This window comes from Coenobita brevimanus, chromosome 64, assembly GCF_032717465.1.
Source record: "Coenobita brevimanus isolate Jiangsu-jjx chromosome 64, ASM3271746v2, whole genome shotgun sequence".
NCBI lineage: Eukaryota > Metazoa > Arthropoda > Malacostraca > Decapoda > Coenobitidae > Coenobita > Coenobita brevimanus.
The window spans coordinates 13,774,346-13,789,994 of NC_137017.1; the positions used below are offsets into that span (position 1 = coordinate 13,774,346).

The 15,649-nt window shown below is 41.0% G+C and overlaps 1 protein-coding gene across 1 annotated transcript in view; it reads right to left on the reverse strand.

Annotated features, from left to right (window-relative positions):
- GTPBP1 (GTP-binding protein 1) overlaps positions 1-15,649 on the reverse strand; it is a 463,031-nt gene that overhangs the window by 23,145 nt on the left and 424,237 nt on the right. Inside the window, exon 12 of the mRNA XM_080276296.1 lies at positions 13,817-13,935. Within this exon, the coding sequence (XP_080132422.1) occupies positions 13,817-13,935 (119 nt within the window). The remainder of the gene's footprint in view (positions 1-13,816; positions 13,936-15,649) is intronic.

Consider the following 15,649-nt stretch of genomic DNA (forward strand, 5'->3'; position numbering starts at 1 on the left):
GAGGTTCTTGCGCCCTTTCAAGAAAGTCATGATTGACGAGTCTTTGGTATTGTTCAGGGGCCGTCTTCGGTTCGTCCAGTACATTCCAAGCAAACGCCACCGCTTTGGAATCAAGTTTTTCGTGCTGTGCGACTGCAAGACGGGGTTCATCCTTGACTTCGTCATCTACACCGCCAGCAATGTCGACTTGGATAAGACTGACCCCCTTGGATTCTCTGGTTCTGTGGTGAAAGTGCTTTTGGAAAAGTACTTTGGCGAGAATCATGTCCTGTATACGGACAATTATTATACAGCTCCAAAACTCGCCAAGTACCTTTCTGAACACGGCGTCGGCTCCTGTGGCACTGTCAGAAGTAACAGGGCACATTACCCTGCCTTCCCAGAGGCTGAAAAGTCAAAGCGGGGAGACGTGCACCTGAAGAAATCTGACAAGATGCTTGCGATCAGGTGGCATGATAAGAGAGTCGTGAACATGCTCACCACAGTACACAAGGGTGAAATGCTGGCAACAGGGAAGGTCGACAGAAGGACTGGCGAGCCTGTGATGAAGCCTGATGCTGTAATTGACTATAACGTCAATATGCGGCTGGTGGACAAGTCGGATATGATGATTGGAGAGATTGACTGTCTGAGGAAAAATCGTCGTTGGTACAGGAAGGCGTTCTTGCACTTGATTGACATGTGCATGTTGAACGCCTTCATCCTGTATAAAATCAAGAACAGGAAGCCAGCCAACTACTCTCTCAGAAGATTCTCCAAGACTTGTGTCTACCAGCTGCTTCAGCGTTATGGCCAGGTGCTTTCAACAGGTCCCAAACGCCACCCTCACACACCTCCAGACCGCCTACAGTGTATGGCCTACCTTCAGCGACACCGCCTGGAGCCACTGCCAGCCACTGCAAAGAGGGGGAAAGCACTGAGGAGGTGTCATGTGTGCAGCCACACTACCAGGCAGGAAAGAACTTTTAGGCGCACCTCCTTGCAGTGCAAAGAGTGCAAAGTTCCCCTCTGTGCTTACCCGTGTTTTTTCGACTACCACAGCCTAAGTAGATTTTGAAAATAAGGGTAAAAATATTGGGAAAAATACTGAGAGTGACAGTGATAATATTGTTTAGTTTTCTTTTACGTGCTGACAGTGACAGCCTGATGAGTGTAAATTAGTGTATGTACTTGTAAAAGCACTGACAGTTACAGTGTTTTTTGTTGTAAATAATTGTACATAGTAATCATATAAGTATTGCGAGTGACAGTCACTCCAGTGTAAAAAGATAAAAGCATATTTTCCTATTCTATGTTCTGAAAGTAAAAGTTTTTTGTGTATAAAATATTATTTTTATAACACTGGACAGTGACACTGATGAATAAGGCAAAAAAAAAAAAAAGATACAGTGAAAGTGAGCGATAGAAATGAAGTGCGAGTGGCCGACAGGAGCGAGAATAAAGTGCCTGCCGTAAGGCTGAATAAACTCGCGCCGCGGTGGTCTTCCTCATTCCCAGTCCACAATACTGGCAGTGACATTGATTTTTATTACCGTAATAGTGACAGGCAAACGTTTGCGAAGTCCTATGATGGAAAAAAAGGAGTATACGTGTTTTTTGCCGAGAAAAGGCAAATGTGACAATATTGACGGGAAGATCGCCACCGCGCTGCATGTCGGCCGTGCGCTCCGTCCATTTTAGCCTTATTTTCAGTTCTTATTTACAAATACGGATTCCAAACAACCTGTACGTTGTTGTATAAAGTGTACTGTGACAGACTGAGGCTGTGGTAGAAAGAAAACCGGGTTTCTGGAGGTGTGAGAGTGAAGACTTTGTTACCCAACTTTGCAAGTCTTCACAAGTCCTTGGGTAGTCAACGAAGGCTCAACATGTGGCTCAGGAGATAGCTGAATGTAAGTAATATATGCCTTAAAAATTTTAATGCTCTAGGGTTAATCTATGATTTTTGGCTAATATTTTTCCACAGGTACTCAGACCCCGCTACAACCCCGCCACAGGGGGGGGATCGCGCGTACACAGCCGCGTTTTAGGGGTTAACAGGGTTCACCGGTCCGGTCATACATATTCTACCATTCCCTCACATAACGATAAACTCGTACAAGTTGAATTAACAGGGCAATCATTAAATATGAATCAAGAACCAAATACTGCTGATCTAAAAACCACACCTCACGTTTTTGTGTATCACGAGGATAAGACTGCCCCAAAATTCTCTGGCACAGACAAGGATCGCATTGATGTCATTTCATTAATCAGTCAGTGCGAACAAATGTTCATCAAGCGCCACATACTAGATGAACAAGAGAAAATTGCTATTTTTTCATCTTGCATAAGCCAGGAAAGATGTCCAGCAAGCAATTTATTGCGCTCCGATAAGCTACATCGTGCTAGGACATATGATGAATTTAAAACTGAATTTCTGAAGAAATTTTCTGGAGGTATGAACTTCTTGCCAGGTATAATTCCAGAATTACATAAAATTGTAGATCTTGTAAGGGAGCACACTACAAACCATGTGCTCAGTGAAATAACTGCTGATGTCTCCACAATCAAGAGAACCCTATTAGCTACTCTGGAGAATTCTAAGTGGATAACAGATGAGGGAAAGATGTCCCCAGACCTCGTCGTGGACATCATTGGTTATGTAGCTGCCTTGTGTAAATTACCTGATAGAACCCTTAAGATCGCCAAAACAATCGCGTACACCCCTGGAATGTGCTTACTAGACTTAATGAACGAGGTAGAGATGCAGTGCAGTAAAGCAGGTGTGGTCGACACACATGCACATTCTGGTAGAATCAGGGTACCTGAGACAGTATCAGCTGTGAAAACATCAACACCGACCCCAAACAGAGAACAAAATCGATCGCGACCAGAAATGAGGCAGCCCAAACAAACAAAGACGCCTAGACCTCGTTCCCACACGCCTTCCTACAGGCAGTTTCATAAGTTTTCGCGCAGTCCGAGCAGGTCTCGCGCCATAAACAACACTTCTTATGGGAAATCACCTCGTAGGTCACAGTCAAGGGATAGGTCCATTCTGTGTCATTACTGTGCAAAACCAGGACACACAAGGTATGAATGCTTTATCAAGGCAAAAGAGGATAATCAAAAGACACAAGGATTTGGTCCTTACTGTAGGCATCATAGATACCAAGGGCACTGGACTAGTGATTGCAAAACAGTAGAAAAAATTGTGTCTATGTTCAAATCGGGGAAGACCAAGTCATGACAAAAAACGAACAAACGTAAGGAAGAACAAGGTTAAACTTCACATAGGAGGCATGTTGGGAAATGAGTGTATCTTGATACCAGCTGTATGTGAGGATCAAAACGTTTCCTTATTTTTAGATACAGGCTCTCCAGTGAACTTAATAACACATGAAGAACTAAATAGAATTCTTAAAAATAAAAAGAAAGTAACTTTTCTGGATGAAGCTGATTTAGAATTATACACAGTAGATGGTCAAGAGATTACAGTAAAAGGTATGATAAGATTAAATCTCAGTTTCACAGAAACTACAAGACCATTCTCTGCATTGTTCTATATCGTTGAAAACTTAGCAATTAAAGCTCATATGTTACTGGGCTTAAGATCCATGAGAACTGAGAACATAACTATACTCCCACAAATGAATGGAATAGACTTTGATAATGAATTCATAGAGGAAATACTTTCAGAGCCCTCACCGATTGGTAGAAGAGAGCCAAAAAGAATTGGTAATATTAAAGGCTTTAACAAACATACACAAACAGATGAGTGTATAGATCCACTTACACCAGCAACCCCATCCTCCAGAATTAGTGACCCAGATAACAGTACTGATTTATCAATTTTTCCAGCCCATCTCACTAATGATTTGGTTATACCACCTAATTCATACATGAAGGTTACCATAAAGAGCAAATTACGGAATAGTACTGTTCTTGTCTTAGAAGAATTATGTAAAGTAAAGGGACTGTCAGTAGAAAATGCATTATGTCATACGAACGACGAAGGGCTAACTCAGATATTCATTATTAATCACATGAATGGGGAAGTTCAGTTGAAGAAGGGAACTTGCATAGTTAATATTGAAAAATGTTTCGCCCCTGTGAAGGAAATAAATATTGGTGGAGTAACAAGTGAGATAAAATCTACGGATAGAGAAAGAATAAAAGAGAATTTAATTCACTCAGGTGAATTTGACGAAGAAAATGATTTGTTAACCCTGCTGGAAACACACAGGGACACCGTAGCATTGCCCGGAGAACAATTAGGGTGTACTAACTTGATCACATGATTAATGTGCACCCAGAAACACCACCAATTTTCGTACCAGCTTATCGCATACCACACTCCCAACGTACACTTGCAAATCAGTATGTCGATGAAATGTTAAGGCTTGGAATTATTGAGCCTTCAGTTTCTCCGTGGAACGCTCCCCTTTTCTTTGTGCCCAAGAGAAATGGAGAAATGCGTGCGGTAGTAGATTACCGTAAACTAAATAATCACACAATCCCAGACAGATTTCCCATGCCATTGCTAAGTGATGTTCTACAGAATATTGGTCCTGAGAATAATATATTCTCGACCATCGATCTCCTAAACGGATACTATCAGATTCCGGTATCTCAGGAGTCACGTAAATACACTGCCTTTTCAACAAACAGAGGCCATTATCAATATACAAGAATGCCAATGAGACTGAGGACAGCCCCCGGTACGTTCCAGCGTCTTATGAATTACGTATTGTCCGGAATTTTAGGACAAGGCATATTTGTTTATCTTGACGATATTATTATCGCAACGAAGAATATTAAGGATCATCTCAGGAAATTAGACTTACTCTTACAAAAGCTTAGTGATGCTGGATTAAAAATTAAACTTTCTAAATGCAAATTTTGCTTTAAGGAAATAAATTTCTTAGGCCACAAATTAAGTTCTGATGGTATTCACACCACTGATGACAAAATACAGGCAGTGAGAGATTTTCCTGAACCCACTACGACTGACGAAGTTAGACAATTTTTAGGTCTGGCTGGGTACTATAGGTCCTTCGTACCACAGTTCTCTCATATAGCTTTCCCTCTATTCCAACTACTCAAAAAAGATGCTGTATTCCAATGGGAAGAAGAACAAAAAAGGGCATTTAACAATCTAAAAATTAAACTAACGAATGCACCTTGTTTAGCATATCCGAATTACACAAAATCATTTCTTATTTGTACAGACGCATCAGTTAAAGGATTAGGGGCTGTACTGATGCAGGAAGATAAAAGAGGAAAGAATCAACCAGTTGCATTTGCCAGCAGACAGACAAGAGGTGCGGAGAAAAATTATAGCACTACAGACTTAGAGGCACTTGCAGTGATTTTTGCATTACAAAAGTTTCGAGATTTGGTATATGGTTACGAAATCCACTTATTCACCGACCATAAACCACTGGTGGGTATGTTTAAAGAAAAACTCCTTTCTGGGAGGAGAGCAAGATGGAAATGTACAGTTGAAAACTACAGTGTACAAATACATTATATACAAGGTAAAATGAATATAGTAGCTGACGCATTATCTAGGAACCCGAACACAATTCAGGTTGCGGCGTTAGATCTCAAAGGAAATATCCCAAACCACGAGGATATCGCAAAGGCACAAAGACTTGACCCAGTATGGTCAAAAGTAATATACAAGTTAGAAAGTGGAGATGACATACAATTACCCAAACTGCATGTCCCACTTGAACAATTCACAATGGTCAATAATACATTATACAAAATTAACTCTAAACAACCAAAACGCCAAAGAAATACTAACCAGTTGGTAGTACCTAATGACATGATACCCCAAGTATTACGAATGATACACGACAGCCCACATGCAGGACACCCTGGAAAGGATAAGACATTCAACCAAGCCCAGCTATTATATTACTGGCCTTCATTACGAAGAGATATAAACAATCATATAGACAGATGCGAATCATGTGCGAAACACAAAGGATACCCAATCACACCTGCACTGATGGGTAATTACCCAGTACCACATCAACCATGGGACGTTGTCGCTGTTGATTTACTCAAGATGCCATTATCATACAATAATAACCTATACTTATTCGTAGCAACGGATCATTTTTCCCGTTATGTCATTTTAGCTCCAATTAAAGATAAGACAGCAGAGACAGTAGCAAAGGCATTAACAGATAATGTAATATGTCGCTTTACTACCCAAAAGGTATTAATAAGTGATAATGGAGGAGAATTTAATTCTGAGATCTTACAAGAAATATGTAAACAATACAACATTAAAAAGGTTAACGTTTTGGCCTATCACCCAGCATCGAATGGGTTGGTAGAGAGACAAAATAAAAAGGTATTAGATGTGCTACGACACATTCTCAGTGAAAATTATGCAAGCTGGGATGACTGGATTCCCAGAGTAGAGGCCTCCATTAATGGGTCTATAAATAAATCCATTGGTGACACACCACATTTCATTATATATGGCACAGATAAAAAATTACCATATGAGCTCCTAGAAGGTGACAGCATGCCTATATACAATTACGATGATTACTCTAAACTCCGTTTACGTGAATTCCAGGACATTCACAAAAGAGTGCAAAAACAATTAACGATGTCCAAGGAAGAAATGACGGAGGCATTTAACAAGAAGGCAAAAGATTCACCTATCAGCTTAGGAGACATTGTTTACGGAGTCATTCATACGAGAGACAATAAATTATCCCCTAAGTTTGAGGGCCCATACAGAGTAATTAACATAAAAGCAAACAAAGTTTTAATTAGGTCACTTTCAAGTGGCGAGGAAAAACAAGTTCATATTGACCACTTAAAACGAGTTTCAAGGGAATTATCACATAATTATTCAGCCTCGGATACAACCAAACAGGTGAACGTACCTCAAGAAACCAAGCAAGAACACAACAATGATTACAAAAAGAAATTAAGGTCATATACCAAACAATCGAACATAGGTGCAACTATTCCAATGAAATCTACAGTACATCATTTACGAGAATTAAATATCGATTTAAACTCCTTCTATAAATGAAATAACAGCCAACCGTAACGCACATCATCACTATCATCAACCACAGCTTTATAGGAAATTAATAGATTTTTTTTTTTTCGGTAGGTTACGATGAAGGGACTTATGCTATGGATTCTCCTATACATAGTAAGAGTATATGCGCACCTAGACCCCAAGCATATAGTACGACAAGGATGCCTCATAGCTCCAACGGCCACGACTACAATCGTCAAGGACGTCATGAGTACTGAAATAAGTCTAGATTACTTGTATGACTTACCTACTTATGTAGAAAGACTTGCGACGCCGATGCGAACTCTGGACTTCAAGATAGGGAATTATGTTTCACAATCACATATCACCAAGGAAGTGGATGAAATGGTGAAGTTAGCGAAATGGAAACTAGAACAGGCGAAGTCAACTATGCTCGTCATGATCCAAGATCTCCCATCTTATGGAACGGAGGTGCTGAGCGACAGGAACAACATCACACGTACTCGCCAAAAGCGCGGTTTGTTCGATCTGGGCGGCGCAATTCTTGGGAACATCTTTGGATTGGCTACAGAGGATGACCTTAAAGAAATAAACAACAAATTTAATAAGATAGCTCAGGTACTAACATACCAGGATAAATTCATCACAGGACAGAACTCGGCAATGAAGACAATTGTGAAAAATCTGAAACAAGCAGAAAACGTAGCTCTCGAGAGTATAGATAAAATAAATGACTTAGAGGGCAACGTTACTCTTTTCCAGCACTTCTCCATCATCACAGAACATATTGACACGATTCTACTACAACTAGAGAACACTAGAGATCATTTCAGGGCACTTATGCAAGGAATTTCGAATGCTGGTGATGGCAAGATCACAAATGACTTACTCCCAGTTCATGAGCTACGTCAGATAGTTAGTCAAGGCATACATAAACATAAATTGAAGCCATTGTTCCGCAGTAGGGAATTTATGCAATATTACCCGTACTTGGAAGCAACACTAACACCAACATCAGTGATAGTTCATGTACCATTCATCACGGAAGACCTGTTCACAGTATACCAAATACACCCCTTCCCCTATATAAACAACAACACTTTGGTCATCATCAACATCAACACAGACACCGAACTCATCATGGTCTCCAAGAGACGAGACACTGTCACTTTCGCAAGTGAGTCAACGATTGAGCGAAAGTGCCGCACATCCTTACATGCTGTTCATCTTTGTCCTGCGTACATTTTCACGTTTCAGCCTACTGATACGGTCCCTTGTGAAATGGCTATCATCAGCAATAACAATATTCATCATCATTGCAACTTCACTTTTGCTCCAGATAAACTTGTACACCATCAACGCATTGGACACTCGCAGTTTTTTTATTTCCCTCATAACACATCAGTTTACATAGTCTGTCCAGATATACCACCATCTCATACATCAGCCTCAGGATTATACATAGCACCAGACTACTGTGCGGTATTTACACCATCCATGTCTACTTTTTCCACCATCAATCACTACGCCATTATCAACCATACACACAAACATTTCCACCAACTGCCTGATATGAACTTAAACATGAGCACAAGTATTAAGCTGACTTCACCTAAGTTTGAAACTATGCAGCTGATCAATGAAACAATGAAGCCCTGGGAAGATTTGAGTTTGAGTATGTTCAACCCATATTATGTGTATAGCCAAGCACCTTCTGTCTTTATAATCATCTGCATTGTAGTTGCAGTATTGCTGTTGGCCATGCACAGAATGCATGCAAGAATTGCTAATTTGGAGTCATTGTTTAGTGGGGGGAGAGTTAACATCACAGTTAACCACCCTGAATGAAGTGTATATATTTTGTATATAGTATTAATTATATATATAAAAAAAAATAATAATAATAATAATAACACAAAGAAGAATGACCCATATATGACAGACCAGTACCATTATCTTTGAATGAAATATTAATAACTCTTACAATAATCTTAATTTTAAACTATTTTTATTCTTGCATGTATGCATTTCACTATAATATCCCAAATACATACTGTATTACAGTTAAATAATTTACTTTAATGCATTTATTCCAATATGTATTCAACTTATTTAAAATGTAATATTACTGAATAATCACTATTTACTATGAATAATATATGTATACAATATTCATACAATTATGTTACTTTACAATATTATGTATTTCACTTAATTAGCTTATAAGTTCATTATAATGTGTATGTAGTATGTATTAATATATTATAACTATTAAATGTCGATGGTACGCCATTTTCGCGGCGAGCAAATATAGGACTACATAATAGATAGATAGATAAATAGATAGATAGAGAGACAGATAGAAGCAGGAAGTCAAATGATGAGAAGGTGTTGTGTCTGCGAGAATCTAGCAGCGCTAAACATGCTTACACGGAGGAAAGCTGACGACAGCGGCCAGTAAGGAGATGATGCAGTTAGCTGTCAGCAGTCCTCTCGTGAGAAAGATCTGGTTGCCATGAGGAACATACGTGACACACCCCTACTACACCAGATTTTAGGAAAGAGAGTTTAGAAGGAGACAAGCGACCCTAGAGAGAGGTCGAGACGGAGATTAGCCTTAGAACAGAAAGAGAGAGAGATAGCGAGACAGGGAGGTAGCTACCCGGGACTTATACTCTTATACCTGTAATATTTCCAAGACAAATAAAAATAGTCCCATACTATTCTTTACCTCTCCCGTCACTACATGACATCTGGTGGGGAAACTACTACAAGATATAAAAGCCGCTCGACCACAAGTCTAAAATATACTTCTCTACAAGTAACTACAAAGTCTTTATGACAAACCCACCCCTGAATCACATCTTTTATACATTTCTGCCCAGTATCGTGCTAAGTCTGTTCTTCGCTCCGCTAAAAATAATTTCATCTGTACAAAATGCTCTCAACTCTCCAACTCGAACTCTACCCGCTCCTTCTGGCACCTTGCCAAAAACCTTTCTAACAACTTTACCTCATCATCCTTCCCTCCTCTTTTCTACTCTGATGGCTCTGTAGCTATTTCTTCTACTGATAAAGCAGATCTCTTTGCTTAGACTTTCTCCTCCAATTCCACCTTAAACGATTCCGGTGCTGTTCCTCCATCACTTCCCCCCTCTGACTTCCTCATGGCTAACATTAAAATTTCTTCAGCTGATGTATTTTCTGCCATTGCAGGCCTCAATACTAATAAGGCATATGGGCCTGATGGAGTCCCTCCTGTTGTTCTCAAGAACTGTGCTTCTGAGCTTACACCCTGCCTAGGCAAACTCTTTCCCCTTTGTCTGTCAACTTGTACCTTTCCTTCTTGCTGGAAGTTTGCTCTCATTCAGCCAGTCCCAAAGCAGGGTGACCACTCCCAACCCTCTAACTATCGCCCAACTGCTTTAACATCCTGTATCTCAAACATTTTTTAGTCTATTCTTAGTAGAAAAATTTTAAAGCATCTTTCCTATCACAACCTTCTTTCTGATCGTCAGTATGGGTTTCGTCAGGGACGCTCCACAGGCGATCTTCTCACCTACCTTTCAGACTCGTGGTCATCCTCCTTTCGGGACTTTGGCGAAAGCTTTGCCATTGCACTTGACATCTCAAAGGCTTTCGATCGAGTCTGGCATAAATCTTTAATTTCCAAACTGCCCTCTTACGGTTTCTATCCTTCTTTCTGTGCCTTCATCTCTAGCTTCCTTTCTGGTCATTCTATAGCCGCTGTTGTAGACGGCTATCGTTCTTCTCCTAGATCTGTCAACAGTGGTGTTCCTCAGGGCTCTGTCCTATCACCAACTCTCTTCCTTTTATTCATCAATGACCTTCTAAGCTGTACATCTAACCCTATCCACTCATACGCTGATGACTCCACCCTTCACCTTTCCATTCCATTCCCACAACGTCCATCTCAGCTGTTACTTCATCAGGCAAGGGGCGAGGCTATGGCACACCTAATGTCTGAATTGGCTCGTATCTCTGACTGGGGTAAAAATAATATGGTTGTTTTTAATGCATCAAAGACTCAGTTTCTGCACCTATCAACCCGACAAAATCTTCCACACGTATACCCACTTATGTTTAATAATACTCAACTTAATCCTGCATCATCCTTGAACATGCCTGGGGTTTCATTTGCTCGGGACTTGTCTTGGAAAGATCATATTACATCTCTTGTAAAATCTGCTTCCAAGAGATTGGGTGTGCTAAGCCGACTCCATTCCTTCTTTACCCTTGCACAATTGTTGACTCTATACAGGGGTTTTATCTGCCCCTGTGTGGAGTACAACTCTCATGTGTGGGGAGGCTCCCCACATACAGCTCTTCTCAATAGGGTGGAGTCAAAGGCTTTTCATCACATTAACTCTCCTCTTCTTACTGACTCCCTTCAACCTCTGTCTCTTCGCCGCAATGTTGCATCTTTATCTCTTTTCTATCACTGCTTCAATGGTCACTGTTCCTCTGAACTGTCTGCATGCATTCCTCCACTTCTACGACGGGCGCGTAGCACCCGTCTAGCAGCAAACTCTCAACCCTTTTCTGTCCAACTTTCTAATGCAAGAGTTAACCGTTACTCCCAGTCCTTCATTTAGGCAACAGGTCAACTCTGGAACTGTCTCCCTCTGTCTGTATTTCCTGCTTCCTATGATTTCCAGTCTTTCAAACGCAGTGTGTCCAGGCATCTCGAAATGAATGGATCTTGAATTTGGCTCTCTCTTTTATTTTGTTTTTCTCTTGGAAGGAACAGTTTTGCTGGCCCATTGCCTTTGGTTCCTTCTTCCTCAAAAAAAAAAAAAAAAAAAAAAAAATCACCCTTGCCTTTATACAATGGGACCACACAAGCACTTGCCCAGTCAATTGGCACCATACCTTTCACAAAGCACACATTCAACAATCTTACTAACCAGTCAACAATAGTCACTCCACCACCCTTCAGGCATTCCACAGCACACCCATCCATACCTGCAGCTTTCCCTGTTTTCATCTCCTTTACTGCCTTCTCCACTTCCTCTTCATGATCAAAGAATCATTCAACTCTCCCAACACATTTACTCATTGCACCCTTCCATCCGCCACAATCTCAGCCACCCTTTCCTCCTCTACATTTAACAATCTTTCAAAATACTCTGCCCATCTCTTCCTTACTGCATCCATCTATATTAACATCCTTCCATCCTCTGGTTTTACTCGCTCTTCCTTCCCAGACTCTCCCTTTTGTACCCTTTTAACCTCCTTCCAAAACATTTTCCTATTCTGTTGAAAATTCTCAGTCAGCCACCTACCCCACCTCTCATCTGCTGCCACTTTAGCATCACGCACAGCCCTTCTTGCCCTATTCCTCTTTTCCTTATACCTCTCATATGACACCTCATCCTTCCTCTCCAGCCATACTTCATATGCACGTCTCTTCTCAGCCACAGCCATACTTACTTCCTCACACCACCATTCACTTCCTTTTCTTACACCACCACCCACATGTCTCACACCATATACCTCTTCTGCATGCCCCACCACAGCACTCTTAAACAACTGCCATTCCTCCTCCACACTGCCCTTTTCCTGATCTTTCACTGCGTTCCACTCATCTTTCAATTTCTCCTGATACTCTATCATTTTCTCTATTTTATCCAACTCACTCACTTTCAAAACCTCCCTGCCACACCTAACCCTCCTAGCTCTCACCCATCTCTTACCTACTCTTAACTTTCCCTCCACCATGTAGTGGTCAGACATACCTCCACCCTCCCCTCTCACAACTCACACATCTAACAATCTTCCTATTATATTTCTAGACACAACCACATAGTCCATCAATGCTTTATCCACAACCATTCCACCCTCCTGTCTCACCCACGTGTACTTATAAATATCTTTCTTCTCAAACAGTATATTTCCAATCACCATCTCTCGCTCAACACACATCCCTATCATCCGTTCCCAATTTTCATTTCTTCCACACACACCATGCATACCAACAACACCTTCAACTGCTACATTTCCCACTCTAGCATTCAGACCTCCCATCATTACCACATTCACATTCGCTCCAAAACTCTGCAAACACTCATCAACATCATTCCACAAAGACTCCCTCTCTTCTTCATCCCTTCCACTACCAGGCCCATATGCACTCACAAACACCCACAACTCGTGTTCAAACTTCGCTTTCATCCACATCAGTCTCGATGACACCTCCTTCCATTCAATCACACACTGCTGTACTTCCGGACTTACTAACAAGGCCACATCTTCTCTTGCCCTTCCTCTATCAACACCAGACATTCTTCCATTCACACTTCCAAATATAGACTCACCCTTCCCTTTCATCTTCGTTTCACTCAAAGCTAACACATCCAACTTTCTTCTCACAAACATTCTCCCAATCTCCTCCCTTTTAGTCTCAATCGTACTACATCCACGCACATTCATAGACCCAATCAGGGTACGGGGATAACTCAATCCCCCATTCCTTTCTCTGGCCTGTCTCTTTTTAGAAACTAAAAAACAGAGGAGGGGGTCCCTAGTCCCCTCACACCGCCCCTTTTAGTTGCCTTTTACGACACACAAAGAATATGGTGGCAGTATTCTTCCTACAACCTGGCTACAGAGTAGTAGTAGTACCACCCCACAGTGCGGCCAGATTGTGTCCCCCCTGCCACAGAGCATTTTTAGTAATGAAAACATATTCTGTAGTGTCTCAAACTGTTTCCCATTAAGTCTGCATCGATACGTTTTTGATGGAGTGTATGTAAATGTCAGCTAACCAACCTATGTTTGCCTCCTCGACGACTGCGTTGCTTCTTTCCTCCCCCTCCACCATACCCAGAGTGCTGTTGCTGTTGCCCACCACTCCCCTCACCACCTCCACTGCCTGTCCCTCCACCAGCCTGTTAGAGGAGAAAATGAATAATTAGATAATGAACTACCCCCTTACCATGAGTATTACAGCCTCAGCTTAGATCTTAAGCAGTATTAAAATACAAAAGTACAGTATAACCAAAGTGAAGGTACACTCAGAATAATCCTGATTTACTCTTAACTTTCTAGCTGTTGTGGAAAATTTGGCAACTTATTATACCTTAAGTGACTTTATGGAAAGTTTTTAATGCAATGTTATAAACAAGTTCTGTTTTACATCTGAAATATCTACATTAGCTTTAAATCATAATGCTTGAAAGGCCAATCTGAACTAAAGTAAAATGGTTTAAGTGTGATATGGATAATAACATACCTATCAGGCACCATTGTCAAAAACATGCTCATAAACTACATGTAGTAAAACATCTTGAAACTTAACATCATAATTTCATTAGAAAGTGCTTTGAATTAAAGTGTCAGGACATTAAATACAATATGTGCAAAGCTGAAGTATTTCTACACATGGTGCGAGCAATCTTGAAATTCCTATAACACTGCAGTGGGGATTCTGTAGTATCACTTTCAAATGTCCACCAAGATTTTCCTGCCAGATGAAAAATTTTTTGTGATTGAGATAAGAAGTTCACAAAAACATAGCTTGAGGAGGAAATATTCTTTGTGTTTTCTGTATAGGAATGAGAAATATGGAAGACAGGGCACAATGCTGGATATTTGGTGAACCTCTGCTCATGAGAGGATCTAAGGCTTCCTTTCTCTGCTAACATGTATCCCCACAAAGATAATAGAACCAGGCTCTTGATCTTCCTATTCCATGTGAATGAAGAACATCTGGGTTGTTCCTGATCAACTGCAGGCAAGCAACTACCCCTGCAGGACCATCCCATGGAAAGAACTGATGTTCTCTTTTGGCTGACAGAACTTTGCCACAGTGAGGGACAGTGAATAGTGTGGAGGTCTGGTTTTTGGGTGGATGCTGCATATGTGATTCCTTACCCAGTTAACACAGACATCACAGAAGGCTCCACATAATCCCATAAATTGGTTATATGGTTATCACCCAGTATTGTAAATGTCTTCCCGGGTTACAGGAAACCTTTATGCCTATCAGAGTGCAGAGCCACCTGAAGTGGAAGGAGGAGTAACAAAAACTTACAGGAAGGAAAGAGAAAAATGAGAAGAGAGGAGAAGAGACAAAGAGAAAGAATGAGAAATGAGGAAGGAAGAAGTAGGTAGCACTACTTGAAGTGAGTGGCTGATGGTCATCACCACCTACCACCAGAAACCAATGATAAAGATAATGATGTCAAATTCCAGTAGGCTATTATATATAGTCATCTCGCGTAAAATGTGTGAATATGGGCAACACAGCCTGTAGCACTTTATAAATTCACACTTTGCGAAGCATGGGATCCCATGTTAAAACTGCTTTATGGGCGACACATCCTGAATTTTCATATGTTGATTCACCAATACCTATCCCTAACTAAAATGCAAATGGAAAACTTACAACAGAAATATGCAAGAGCAATACTGCATGTTTATTATGAAAATTCAAGACCTTACCAGCACTGTACAGACGGTAGACAATGGCCTTGGGGAGGTAAAGGGAAGCTGCACAGACGCTGCCGACGTCACAGTGCGCTGTGACGTCGGCCCCTCTCTTGCTGTGACGTCACAGCACTGGCATCTCCCTCGCCACCACTCACACACCAGCCGGACCCT